Source organism: Crocodylus siamensis, chromosome 14 (assembly GCF_052110815.1).
Source record: "Crocodylus siamensis isolate JL-2025a chromosome 14, ASM5211081v1, whole genome shotgun sequence".
NCBI classification, from domain to species: Eukaryota; Metazoa; Chordata; order Crocodylia; family Crocodylidae; genus Crocodylus; species Crocodylus siamensis.
The window spans coordinates 14,623,471-14,635,480 of record NC_143408.1 but is presented as its reverse complement, the minus strand read 5'-3'; the positions used below and the strand labels follow the sequence as shown (position 1 = coordinate 14,635,480).

General features: G+C 45.6%; 1 protein-coding gene across 1 annotated transcript in view; it reads left to right on the top strand.

Annotated features, from left to right (window-relative positions):
- The first annotated feature begins 2,237 nt into the window (after nt 1-2,237).
- Nucleotides 2,238-12,010, top strand: part of NRGN (neurogranin) — a 28,680-nt gene continuing 18,907 nt past the window's right edge. Inside the window, exon 1 of the mRNA XM_090027824.1 lies at nt 2,238-2,460. Coding sequence (XP_089883950.1) covers nt 2,446-2,460 — 15 coding nt within the window. The 5' untranslated portion in view covers nt 2,238-2,445. The remainder of the gene's footprint in view (nt 2,461-12,010) is intronic.

Here is a 12,010-nt window from a genome sequence, read left to right as displayed (position 1 = left end):
AGCCTGTCTGTGCAGGAACAGCACTTGCTTGGAGGTTTGGTCCAAAACGGGAATGAATTACCAGGGGAGCTAAGCACCATTACAACCCTCCCCACCTTCCACTCCAAGGGCAAGGTACTCTCTGACTTGCCTTCTCCAACAGAAGCACATGGCAACCTGAATACCTGTGTAATAAACACAGCAAGGATCCTTTACTCTGAAACCAGACTTCCTGCTGCATACACATTGGGCAAGAGAACAAATACATGAGATATTAGTCATGTTGCTTCACACGTAAGGCCAGCCGGCGCTCTGATGCAATGGGGGGATGAAGAGTGGTGTGTTTTCTGAAGTGTGTGCAGCCCTGGTGTTTATCCTCTCCCCAGGACTGAGCCTTTATGGACAGGCATGTAAAGTGCAGAGCTATGTACTTTTGCTCATTTCTGCAGTGTCTACTGTCAGTAAAAAGTGCACATATAGACATGCCCACTGGATGCAACATTTAGGAATGTGTACTTAGCTCTAATCCACCTGAATTCAGCAGTACAACAGTTACTCTCCAGCCTGGCCAAGGGGGGCACAGACCACTTGTCCTGACTCCATCCAACAACCCAAAGCCTTTGCAAGTCTCAGCTCCTTGTAGAAGACGTAGGGCCGATGGGATGGGCATGTCTAGAGTCGCAGGAAGATGTGATAGTGAGGGACATCGCAAGTTCGGCGCTACTAGCGTCATAGTGTACAATGGGCCAGAGGCAGCTCCTTGGGGCTTAGCCAGTCCAGTTCAGATAGAGGCAATGCTGCTCTGTGGAAAGTGCTGCAGAGTCACGAAGATGCATGAGACTGAGCCATTTGTGCAATCAGTGTCTCTGCAACAGCTCCATCACAGTTCAGAGACATCCTTCATGTGTTTTTGTCTGCATCAGTGTTATTGTTTCTTTGTCTGTCTAACTGCATGTTCCTGGCCTGGAGGCACTCGGGTTCTGGATCTCTGATGTCTAAGCGTGGGTACATCTATCTACACAACCTTGCATGGTGCCTTGATGTGGGTATAGTGGGTAATCAGCACTAGCTGTAAGGATGCTGAATCTTTGTGTCTCTAGCTCCGGGAGAGGTGTCCCTCTATGAATCAGAGTACGTGGTATGCCTGTATGTGTACAGGAGTGTGGATCTGTGTATTGTGTGTCTGTGAGGTGGGGAAGTCTCTCTTTAAGTAGGTCAGATGCAGTTTGCTATGCTTCATTGTGTGGGCAAGGTTTAGCTTCATGAGCTTCATTTGGTGTGTGGGTGTGTTTGTCCTGGTTTTGCAATTTAAACTTGCACAAGGATTGAGTGCTTGATTTAGTTAAAAAAAGGTCTGAAAAAAGCCATACAAGCCCCTCAGTTTACCAGTTCAAATCTGACACCTCAACACTGTCTCTGTTGGTCTTCTGCAATTCTGCTGGTCATCTTGGGGGAGGGGAAGTAGCCTGCCTTTTGACTTTTGAAGCTTTTATTATCAAACACAGTTCATGTCGCATAAAACAAGGTATGTCAGAAGCTCCTACCCAGGATGGAAAGAACAGAGGCAAGATGATGGTCTCACCAATGTCAGTGTTAAATGAGCATACTATCCCCACCATTGCAGGTTAGGAAGCCAGCAGCTAGGAAAAATCTGATCTCCCTTTATGGAGACACTTCTATTTTGCACTAAAACAACCGGTGCTGACCTCAAGGAGAGGAATGGGGCTAGGTAAATCAGTGGTTTGAAATGTTTTGGCAATTCCTGTAACTTGGAAGGAAGATAATGTACATGAGGTATGCGGGTTCTTCCTCTCTTGCTACTGGTATTAGGTTTCACAATGGTGAATTACATTTAACTTAATATACAGGGCAGCTTCTCCTTTTACTTGCCCCTGGTGTAAATCAGGAATACATCCATTAAAGTCTGTGTAGTTACACTAGTGTAAAATCAGTGTGAGGGAGAAGAATTTGAGCCTCTGAAGATCTCGCTTTACACCAGATTTGGTGAGGATGGAACGCATTGAAAGCACGGGACGGACATTTACATGCCCTAATGAGGGGGAAATAATAGAAATTGCTACGTAGCATTAAATATTTGATACTATTTGTGCTACTGATGTATTTATATTGTATAAGAGCTTGTTCCAAGCTGCCTGTTCCTTTAAGTATTTAAAGGGTGTTAGAAGCAAGGGGAGTTGCTGTGAAATAAACTGGAGAGAGAGAGAAAAAAATAAAAAGCATGTCGAAAACTGGAGCTGCTTGAGTAGGTCTGATAGGCTCCCCAGCCAAGAGGAACTGGGTTACGTAGGCAAGAGGCTCTGCTCAACTTAAGCACCTGCAGAAGGAGCTGATCTGGAGACAGCAGGGAAAGCCAAGTTACAAGAACAGCAGAAAGGCAGATTGTTACCTTCCTCCTGCATAAGCCTCTGTTTGACTGAAAAGCTTCTAATCAGATTGGCATCGGGCATGGACTGCTGCAACGTACGTACAAGCTGCTTGTTTCTCTTTTAATCCACCACAAAAAAATTGCAGGTTAATATCCCCTGCCTCACAGGACTGGAGTGGTGGTGCTGTGGCAGGAAAGGTGCAGGGAGCTGTTGCCATTGCTGACCTGTTCTCAGCAGTGGGAAGGAGCTGACCCTCCTTGAGGCACTGAGTGCTGGGGCATGATGTGGGGAGCTTTGCCCAGGGATAGTACATACATGGACTCTGTCTTGGCACAGGAGGGGATTTGTTTGTAACTAGCAAATGCATGGGACTGGGAACTGAAGGGAGCTGTTTTAGCAGGGAGCTCAGCACTCCTTTCCACCACTCCACTGCCTGGCAGGATGGTTTCTGGTGCAGGGTTTTTGAACATGAAATAATGGTAGCAGCTAAAAAGCTAGTTTGCATGTGGGAGTCTCTCTGCTTATTTCTGTTCTTGCACTAAGGAAAGGATGAGAGCAGGGAAAACAATGTTGTTTTCCTTGGTACCATGGAGAAGTGGTGAGTACCACATACGTCCAAAATTGCTTTTCTTCAGGGAAAGCCACCGGGCAGAGTCTCAGGAACTCCAAACTTTGGGCAGCCAGACATCTTCCCCTCACAAGCCCTGAGGAGACTCACCTCCTAATGACAAAAGCAGCCAATTAATGAGAATGGTTGCAGGTCAATGAGCAGAGAAAGCTGAAGTTGGTTGTAACAGCAAAGCCCAAGACCCTGTGGACTCGGCTGGCAGCGAGTTTGAAATGCACCCTCTATGCAGCTGCGTTGCACTAGTGAGGAATCTCTTGTTATCCTGTTTGTAAAGTTGGCGATATTGGTGTTGACGTGCTACTGTTTCCTATAGATTTGGTTTGCTTTCACCAACCACCATTAGGAGGTTGTGGATTCCCCTTGCAATGTGCTGAATGGATCCAACGTGATCCATTTGTTTGGGTGGAAGGCCCGACTGTGGCTTGTAATAGGCTCAAGGTGGGGAGCCAAGGTGTGACTCTTGGTAGCATGTTGCAATCCTGTTACCTATACTGACACCCGCCTTCAGAGAGCTCAGACCACTGGGTGGTATGAGCAGGAGCAACAACCGCTTTGCCCGTAGTGGATACCCCATGTGCCTTTGCTGGAGACAGCACACAAGGGGAGTGGGGCTGTGCCCTTCCCCTGCCTTGTCTCCTGTGGTCTCCTGGATTTGCTAACCTTAGACACGGAAGGCCCAGCTCCTTTCTTAGACACACCAGAGTAACTGCAGTGCCTTCAGTGGAGCTATCCTGGACTAAGGGCCGGTGAAATTCTGAAGAGGAAGGATCAGGAACTAGAGATATCCTTTCTGGCCTCTTAGAGCAGGAGAAGGCTGTTAGGCACCTATGGAAGAGTAGGCGGTTTCTGGCCCTTCCTGTGTTGTGAACAATAGGTCTGGAGTAACACAGCAGTTCACAGCTGGTTCAGGCTTGTATGCTTTGCATGGCAAATGCTCAGCAGAGCTCAGCAGGGGAACCTTTTAGTACTATCGGAGCACCCTTTAATAGCAGGCAGCAGTAGAGGTGACAGGATTGCAAGCACAGCGTATTGCCCTCAGGATTTTGAACCCTGCCTCCTGCTATAGATTGCATGGAAAATGCAGTGTGGTGCAGCAGAATGGCTGATGGAAACTTTTGTTCAATATATATTTTATTTAGTTAGTCTATAGGTTATACATCTACCTCGCCTTCTACCCAATTTTTGTTCAAATGATAACCCCCAGTAGCTTCTAGAGGACAGCATTGTGTAATGCAGTGGTTCTCAACCTTTTTAGACTCAAGGCACTCCTTGTTAGACTCCAAGCACCCTTCAAAAAATGTCATGTCTAGTTTTCATTTCTTGTTTGACTACAGAAAAATAATTAAGTGGTTCTTTTCTTGCAAATAACTCAGAAAGACCAAAACACATCAGAATGTTTTTAACACTATGAATTCCTATTTGAAATCTTAGGGGTGTACTTGGTAGCTGTGTTGGTCTGAGACAAAAGAACACACAAAAAACTAGAACTCTTGGTTCCAAAATGATACCTTTTATTAGACCAACTGGAAAATGGCAAGAAAATTGTCCTTTTCTGACAAATTTATCCTTTTCTGACATTTTCCAGTTGGCCTAATAAAAGGTATCATTTTGGAACCAAGAGTTCTAGTTTTTTTGTATGTCTATTTGAAATCTTTGGGCTCATCTTGTGAATCATGTTTGCACATCTAGCAATGTTAACATTGTGTGGCACCCCTCAATACTCTTGATCTCAAGAATCACTGGTGTGCCTAGTAGAGGGAAAGTAGCCTGTGGCCAGAAGGTCAGTGATGTGCAGAGATATTAAAAACCTTAGGCAGGAGTGGAAGGAGATGCTCTCAGATGAAATTTGAGGGGTGGGAAAGATGGAGAGCTGCTTCAGTGGAGGGATGCGGCATACTACTCCCAGGCATGGGAATGCAGAGGGAAGGCACTTGCACCAACAATAGCCTGATGGTGGGAAGAAATAGGTCAGACCCATGGTGAGTGCATGCAGGGAACAAGGGAAGGAGCAGAATGAGCCAAGATCCATTGGTGGGAGTCACTAGAGATTTTATAAAACTAAGAATGTCAGCCTGGCCATAAAATGGATGGGTGGGGGAGGTAGACACATGAGTGTTATGGTCTCATTTCCAGTGTAATTAAGGAGCAGCCATGACACCCTGTATGTGCTGTGTTCTAAAGAGCAGGGCCTCGGGGAAGGTGAGAGGACCTGCAGAGAAGGTGACAGGGTGACGAAGGAAAGGCGGAGGTGTGCACATGGCAATATGCAGAGCTGGCTGTGAGCATCTGTGCAGACCTCTGGAAGGGGTGTGGAGTGGCTGGTGAGCTCCAGGACTGGAATATGACATGATCCTGGACCAAAGCCGGCAAGAGCTCTGAGTCCAGGAAGGAAGCTAAGGAGATGGAGCTGGGCTTGGGCAGGGTCCTCTGGTGTTTGGAAAGCACCTCTGTCTTTGAGAAAGTCAACTCAACATATAGTTTTAACAAAGGAGGCCCAGAGACTGAAAAGGGGCCAGTGTTGAGTTGGCCTGGGCTCTGTGTATGGCTCTGTGGTGTGACCTTGGGCAAGGCACCTCCCCTGTCTCTGTGACCCTTCCTCCTCAGAGCCCTCATGGATCACTACCTAGGAGCTCTACACAGTGTGTAGGCAGGATCATCCAAAGACAAAGAGCGATAACTAGTTCTTCAGTAAAAATGCTGTGACAGAGAGTTTCAGTCTGTTCCCTTCCTTTTCTGTGCAGTGCATACACCACAGTGTGGGCTGGGCCAGGGCCTCTACCCAGCACAGCCAGCCGCAGCAGTGAGCCACGAATCAGGCTGACAGAAAAGGCTGTGACAGGCCCTGGTTTTGCACCATGGGAAAAACTCTCATGCCATTTTTTTCCTTTTACATGCTTACAGGGGATATTTCTGACCTCTGGGCCCTGAGAAACTCAGCTGGTCTTTGCACCCTCTCTTGAAGGATAGCTTGCACCAAGGGGAGAAAGTGGAGTCATGTCACGGGTCTGCTACTAAAGTTCCACCTGCCACCCTGGAATTCAGATCCCATGTGTCCTACCTTTGTGCGCTCAGTTGGTCACTGTCCACGGTATGCTCATGCCCCCGTTTACATGTATTCCAGTAGTGTGTAGCCAGGCTCAGTGCAAGGGGTGCTGGAGGAGAGCATAGCTAGAGACAGAGAGCCTCAAAAAACATACAGTTGAAGGGGAAAGGAAAGCATTAACCCCTCGATAGAAAACTGGAGTGAATTGCCTGAGAGACTCAACTCACATCTTTGATCCTGCGCTAGCTTCTTTACCACAGAGCCACTTCTCACCCCTTTTTAACCTGTCTGCACTGTCTAGGAAGTGGTCTTACTGGCCGCTGGTAATGCACGAACTTTTTCTACCATAGCGGTTTGGTCAACTCACAGAGGTCGGAGAGCTGGAAGAAGTCTTCTGTAGTGGCATTTGAAGTTTGGGATTTCTCTCCGGAAGGATGTTAGGATGAGTCTTATTCCTACCATCAGTAAAACCTGCCTTGTCTGTAAGATGTATGGAGCAAAACCAGCAGAAAACAGAGAAGAATATTCCAGAATAAGTCAATGAAGTGATTGAATGATTAAAGAACTAGAAAACTGCCTGCCTCTTCTGGACAGAGCCCGCTATGCAGATAGTGCTTCGTGTATAGTGACAGGCACTTTAGGGATTAGATTTTCTAGTGATATTGAAAGGCTGGCCTATTATTCCCATAAGGCAACCCTCACGTTGCCTTACAGTATAACAGCGGTACTCAGATGCTAGCCATGGGCAGCAGTGTAAGACCTTTGGAGAGAGCTTTTTGAAAACACGCAATTCTGAAAGGTGTGAGAGGTGGCGGACTATGCCGTCCTGTTTAGGAAGTTATTATAGACCAAACAAATAAATGGTAAATAATCTAAAGAGCACTCATCACTGCTTTTCCATATAGAAAATTTCTACAGCTGGTATTTGTAGTTCAGTGGAAAACTGCTCTTTTCAGATACCAAAGCCATTCTGAAGTGTGACAGGCAGCTAAGCAGGAGTGCTTAATGTAGATACTAAAATGGTAAATGCCTTTACAATCAGTCAAACATTTGTGGCCAGCCAGACACTAAAACAAATAGTCCAATTATAGTACACAGCTCTCTAGGAACTGCGCCCAGGATGTCTCGCTGAAAGGTAACTTGGAACAGAGTGTATATGTGACAAAATTTCAAGCACTAGAGTCGTGTACATCCTTGTGTGTAAGCGTTGGCAACTTGAGCTCTCTGTCAGCAAGTCATTCTGGCAGCTCACCAGTTATTGCATTATGGCGTTTTGGGAACTTTGGCAGAATCTTGTCTTTACTCTCTCTCCTCAAAGACATAATATGAATTGGACTCTGAGGAGAAGTGTGGGTTGTTTTGGGGATGCAGTGAGTGTGTCAGTTGTGCAGCTTGAGTTGATAAACTGTACCTGCAGCTTACGCCCAGTGACAGGGCTCAGATGGGTGATGGACAGACCCATGCCTTCCTCAGCTCCATCTCCTCTCAGTGATGTTCCTCAAACCAGGATCAGCTGCTTTGGCAAAGAAACCCTTTTTGAGGTCAGTCTGGTGCCCAGGGTTGCTTCAGTCCCAACCGTTTCCCAGGCACGGTTTGTTTCCTAGGTACGTCCTTCTCTTTTCAGCATCCTGATCCCCTCCTCAGCTACAGCTGGTCTCTGACTCTTCAGGAATCATTGAGCTGAGCTTCCTCTCCTTCTAGGGGCCGAATAAATATTCTTACTGTCTGGAGAAAAGAAGTCTGTCTCAGCTGCCCTAATGAGACAGGACATTGCAAAAAACTCGGAGTTCCCTTCAGGCACAGAGCTATTTTTCGTTAAGTCACAATCATTGCACTGCACTTCTCCGCCTTGCCAAACAGGATCACTCCCTTCTGCTAGGACTTCCTCTGAATATCCATAGTTACTGTTGCTAGTTGCCCATTGTTACAATTTCACTTCTAATACTTTATTGGCAGGGGCAGCTGTAGACCTGGCACTGAAGAGTCTGTTAAAGGAGAGGCACGCAGACAGATCCATTCAAAGCCGTTTCTTCAGTGTCTTCCGTCACCTTTAGAATCCAGCCGGGAGCTGCTTTACGAGGCATCTCTCCTTCCTCCCGGGTTTAGGCATCTTTTTAATTGTCGCTGAAGCATCTTATTTTTTGCCTCATCATTGGAAAAAAGTCTCTCTTGTCCCCCCACTAGTTTTCACCATTCGGGGTAGACAGCATCTGCTTTTCTCAGTCACGCCTTTGCTGTACCAGGTCAGCAACCGTCCCCTTGCCAGCTTGTGCCGGTTTTTGGGTCTCCCCTAGTCCACTGTTTATTTATGAGTTAGATTTCCTTAGCTCTGTACATGCCACTGTCTCAGCTAGCATGATAGCTCTGTGCAGAGTTGTGGAGCAGTGTAGCTTGTTGTTTTTGTGAGTGACTCACCTGTTGTTTTAGGTGTTGATTTATTGGCTTGGCTATTTGCTGAATTTGATAGAGCTGTTGGAAAAACTGCCTTGGAAAAACTTCCAACTTCAAACAGGAAAGTTGTTCAGCATCACCAATAATATTGTTAAGTACCATATATAATTATAACAATGTATTGTTATACTATTAAGCAGCAACACCAGCAAAACAACAACAACAGTAATAATGATATGTTCCATTTTCAGGCAGCTCTACCCTTGGGTGCAGTTGATTGCTTGCTTCACTGGTTGCAAGGTTGCTATTTTTTCAGCCCAGGCATGATGGTATCTGGGAACTGATTCCTTTGACTGCCTGTTGCATCTCTATGATGCTTTTCAACAGAGGGAATGTTTGTATTTTTCTTGACGGCACCAGAAGTTGAATGTACTTTGCTGTTCAGCTCTTCAGCCAGTGTTGCCAGAGTTTCTTTCCTCAAGAAATATTTGCTGAGCTGTAGAACTGGGGTTTCATCCTCACTGGTGCAAGTGAGTGGTCAAGCTGGGTTGCAGACTTCACTCGCATGTAGTGTGGGTTGAATTAAATTGCTGAAAAGCATTTGCAGCAGTTTTAGAGGGTATTTATCCAGTAGCTTATTAAGCCTTAGGAAGTCTACATACATGAGTGCCTTTACAACCCGTCAAAAGCTGCTGAGAATTTATTGTGAGGTCCTGGAGGTGATAGGGCACATGTGGCTCCTCTGTTCCTGTGATCAGACATCATTGCTGTAGTGCTGCAGGTGTTTGAAGTTACTGACACTTCTCTCCAGGCCCACTCATGTCCATCATCTTTGCTTACTTTCTCCTGATGTTGCTGGTTTCAGAGGTGCTGCCTCTGGCTTCCTGTTGCTCTTTTCTCGCACAGTCTAAGCTTGCCAAGACAGAGAACATTCTCCTGAAGCGCCTGCTGCATAGCCAGTATTGCACCGGTTCGAGCAAAGCAACTGAAGGAATAAAAATGGGATGGATAGGCTTGCAGGGCTCTCATGAAGCCTTCTGATGATGCCAGTTTAAGGTTTAGTAGAAAGCTTTTCCTTCCCTTATTCCTTCTACTTGATATCAACATGAGAGGGCAAGCAGGATGGCTGGCTAGATGTGCGTGAATGTTATTGAAGAGGAACTTGCATTTCCAGAGGAAAGAGGAGGAATTAGATGCCACAGTCTGGTGTGTGTCCCTGTATTGTAGCTACTTTTCAGCACTTCAGAGAGCATGCCCGTTGGAGAGTCACCATCATTTCCGCAGGTGCCTGCCTGCAGGCTGCAAAGCTGGGAACTGGTAATAGGAGAGTAACCTCAGTAAGGCCAAGAATATGAGCAGTGTTGTCTATGAGGCGATCATGGTTAATGAGGGATTTGCCATTGAGATTACTGCTATTAACACATTGATGGGTGATGAAAGGACTGGAGCTCACAACAGAATTTTGGATGGAAACAGGAAATGGTGTTCATAAAAAATGTCTTAGTTTTCATTAGCATTAAAATATCCCTCTGAGTTTCCTGGCCAGTTCTGCAGGAGTCAGGGCTAGGGTCTTCCCTATGCTATATTTTACATAGGCAATCAGGGCTCATAGTAGAGATGATATCTTTTATTAGACCAACAAGATTTTTGAAAAAAAAAAAATCTTTAATTGCAAGCTTTCAGGCACAAACACCCTTCATTGGGCATTGGAGAAAAGATTGTAAAAGTTCTTCTGGGAAGAAATGAAAGTTCATATTTCATAGGATTTCACGGAGGAGTCAATAGATGGAAAACTCCTCTGGGCAGTCTGTTCATAGCTGGTAAGGATTGATAATGCAAATTACCTTGAAACAAAGGCAGGAGCAGGATCTCAGGTTTTAGGTGGTCACAGTTCCTTCCTGCTTGGGAAAATATGAAGATTTCATTTTTTAAAAATTGGCTTAAATTCAATATCTTCCATGTGTCAGGTATCCAGGTTGTAGCCGTATTGGATACAATACGGCTACAACCTGGATATTTTACATAGTGCTTTCTCTGGGGGGACCTACTGGCCTTGTTTTTAAAACATGAGATAGAGCAGTGTGCCTGCCTTTCTGTGCATAAATTCAGGTCATGTGAGTGCAAAAGCACATGTGGTGTTGACTCTTACGATAATCCTTCCCTACATTTCCCAAGGTGTATGATTTCCACTGACTTTCCCACAGCTTTGCCATAGTTTAGCACCGTGTCACGATTTGCCTGGATATAGCTGGTAGGGAGCAGTGACACTTAAGGAAGAAACTGGTCAAAGAGAGAGAAAGAGAGAGGGAAGGCGATAGGGGAGAGAAAAGAGCAGAACATAATTTCCTGATGATGTGCTTTGCATGTGAAAGGAACTGCACCAAGTTGTACCAGCAGCACAGTGTGTGTCGTGCAGCTTGCTGGCAGGAAAGTTATCCTTCTTGCTATTCCAATGAGTCCTGCCTTCCCTTTCTGGAGCTGTTGTGTCCTACTCCCCTGCTCACACTTTCTGTCTCTAATGCTTTGCAGATGTTTCTACCTACGTAATCTGGAGGCATGAAATCAAGACTTGCTCTGAACTCATGCCTAATGCTGCCTTCCCCTAGTCAACCCAGCTGTGAATGGGTATCTGGTCCTTTGGACTGCGAGTTAAAGGTGGCCAGATGAGATGATGGCCACGTCACTCCCCTGTGCGTCATTGACTCTGAATCTAGTGTGCCTTAACCGTGCTAGCTAATGGTCCCTTAGGATGGGAGGACCTTTCACAATGACCTGAATGAGCGTGTACTCCCTTATACCATGTACCACCTCTCACATATCCCTTGCTGCTAGGGGCTGAACATTTTCTGTTGCCAGCACATATGTGATTTGTTGAACACCATCCTCTGCAGTTGTTGTAACCCCTGCTCTCATAGGTTCTCTCTGTGATTCAGTCTCAGCACACCATATTTATTTCCAGTCTGTGTTCATTTGCATTTGTCTGGGGTGGTTCTGTCATTCGTAACCTCTCCAGGTCCCCTTGTATTATTTATATCTTCAGTGATGTTTTCAACACCTCCCAAGATGAGATAAACTGTGAAGATAATTAACTGGCTTGATCGCAGTTGAAATCATTTATGTCCCTTCCACAATCAAATGAGGTTTATAAAAAGATAAATCAAACTGGATTCAAACCATCAGACAGATCTTCATCTGACTTCAATGGAGCTACACCGATTTACACCATCTGGCCCCTAAGCTTTAAACTTAATTCACCAACAGAGCTTGTGCCTCGGCACAGGCAGGACTGGGATGCTGTCTGTTGTTAGCAAGAAGGATTTTAGGAATTTGTTGTGACCAGTTCTTAAAGTAGCAGTATTTGGCCAAGTATAACATTAAGTGGAGATGGAGACTATTTGGATCTGTATTTCACAGGACCATGGAAATTCTGAGGATGACGTTATACATTACACTTAGACCAGACTACAGGCACTTAAAACATGAGCATCCACATGTTAAAACTTGTTAATTCATGCTAAATGCCCTCTGAGCATCTCAAAGTTACGACATTTCCAGTGAGGGGTAACTCTGGGCTGTGCTACC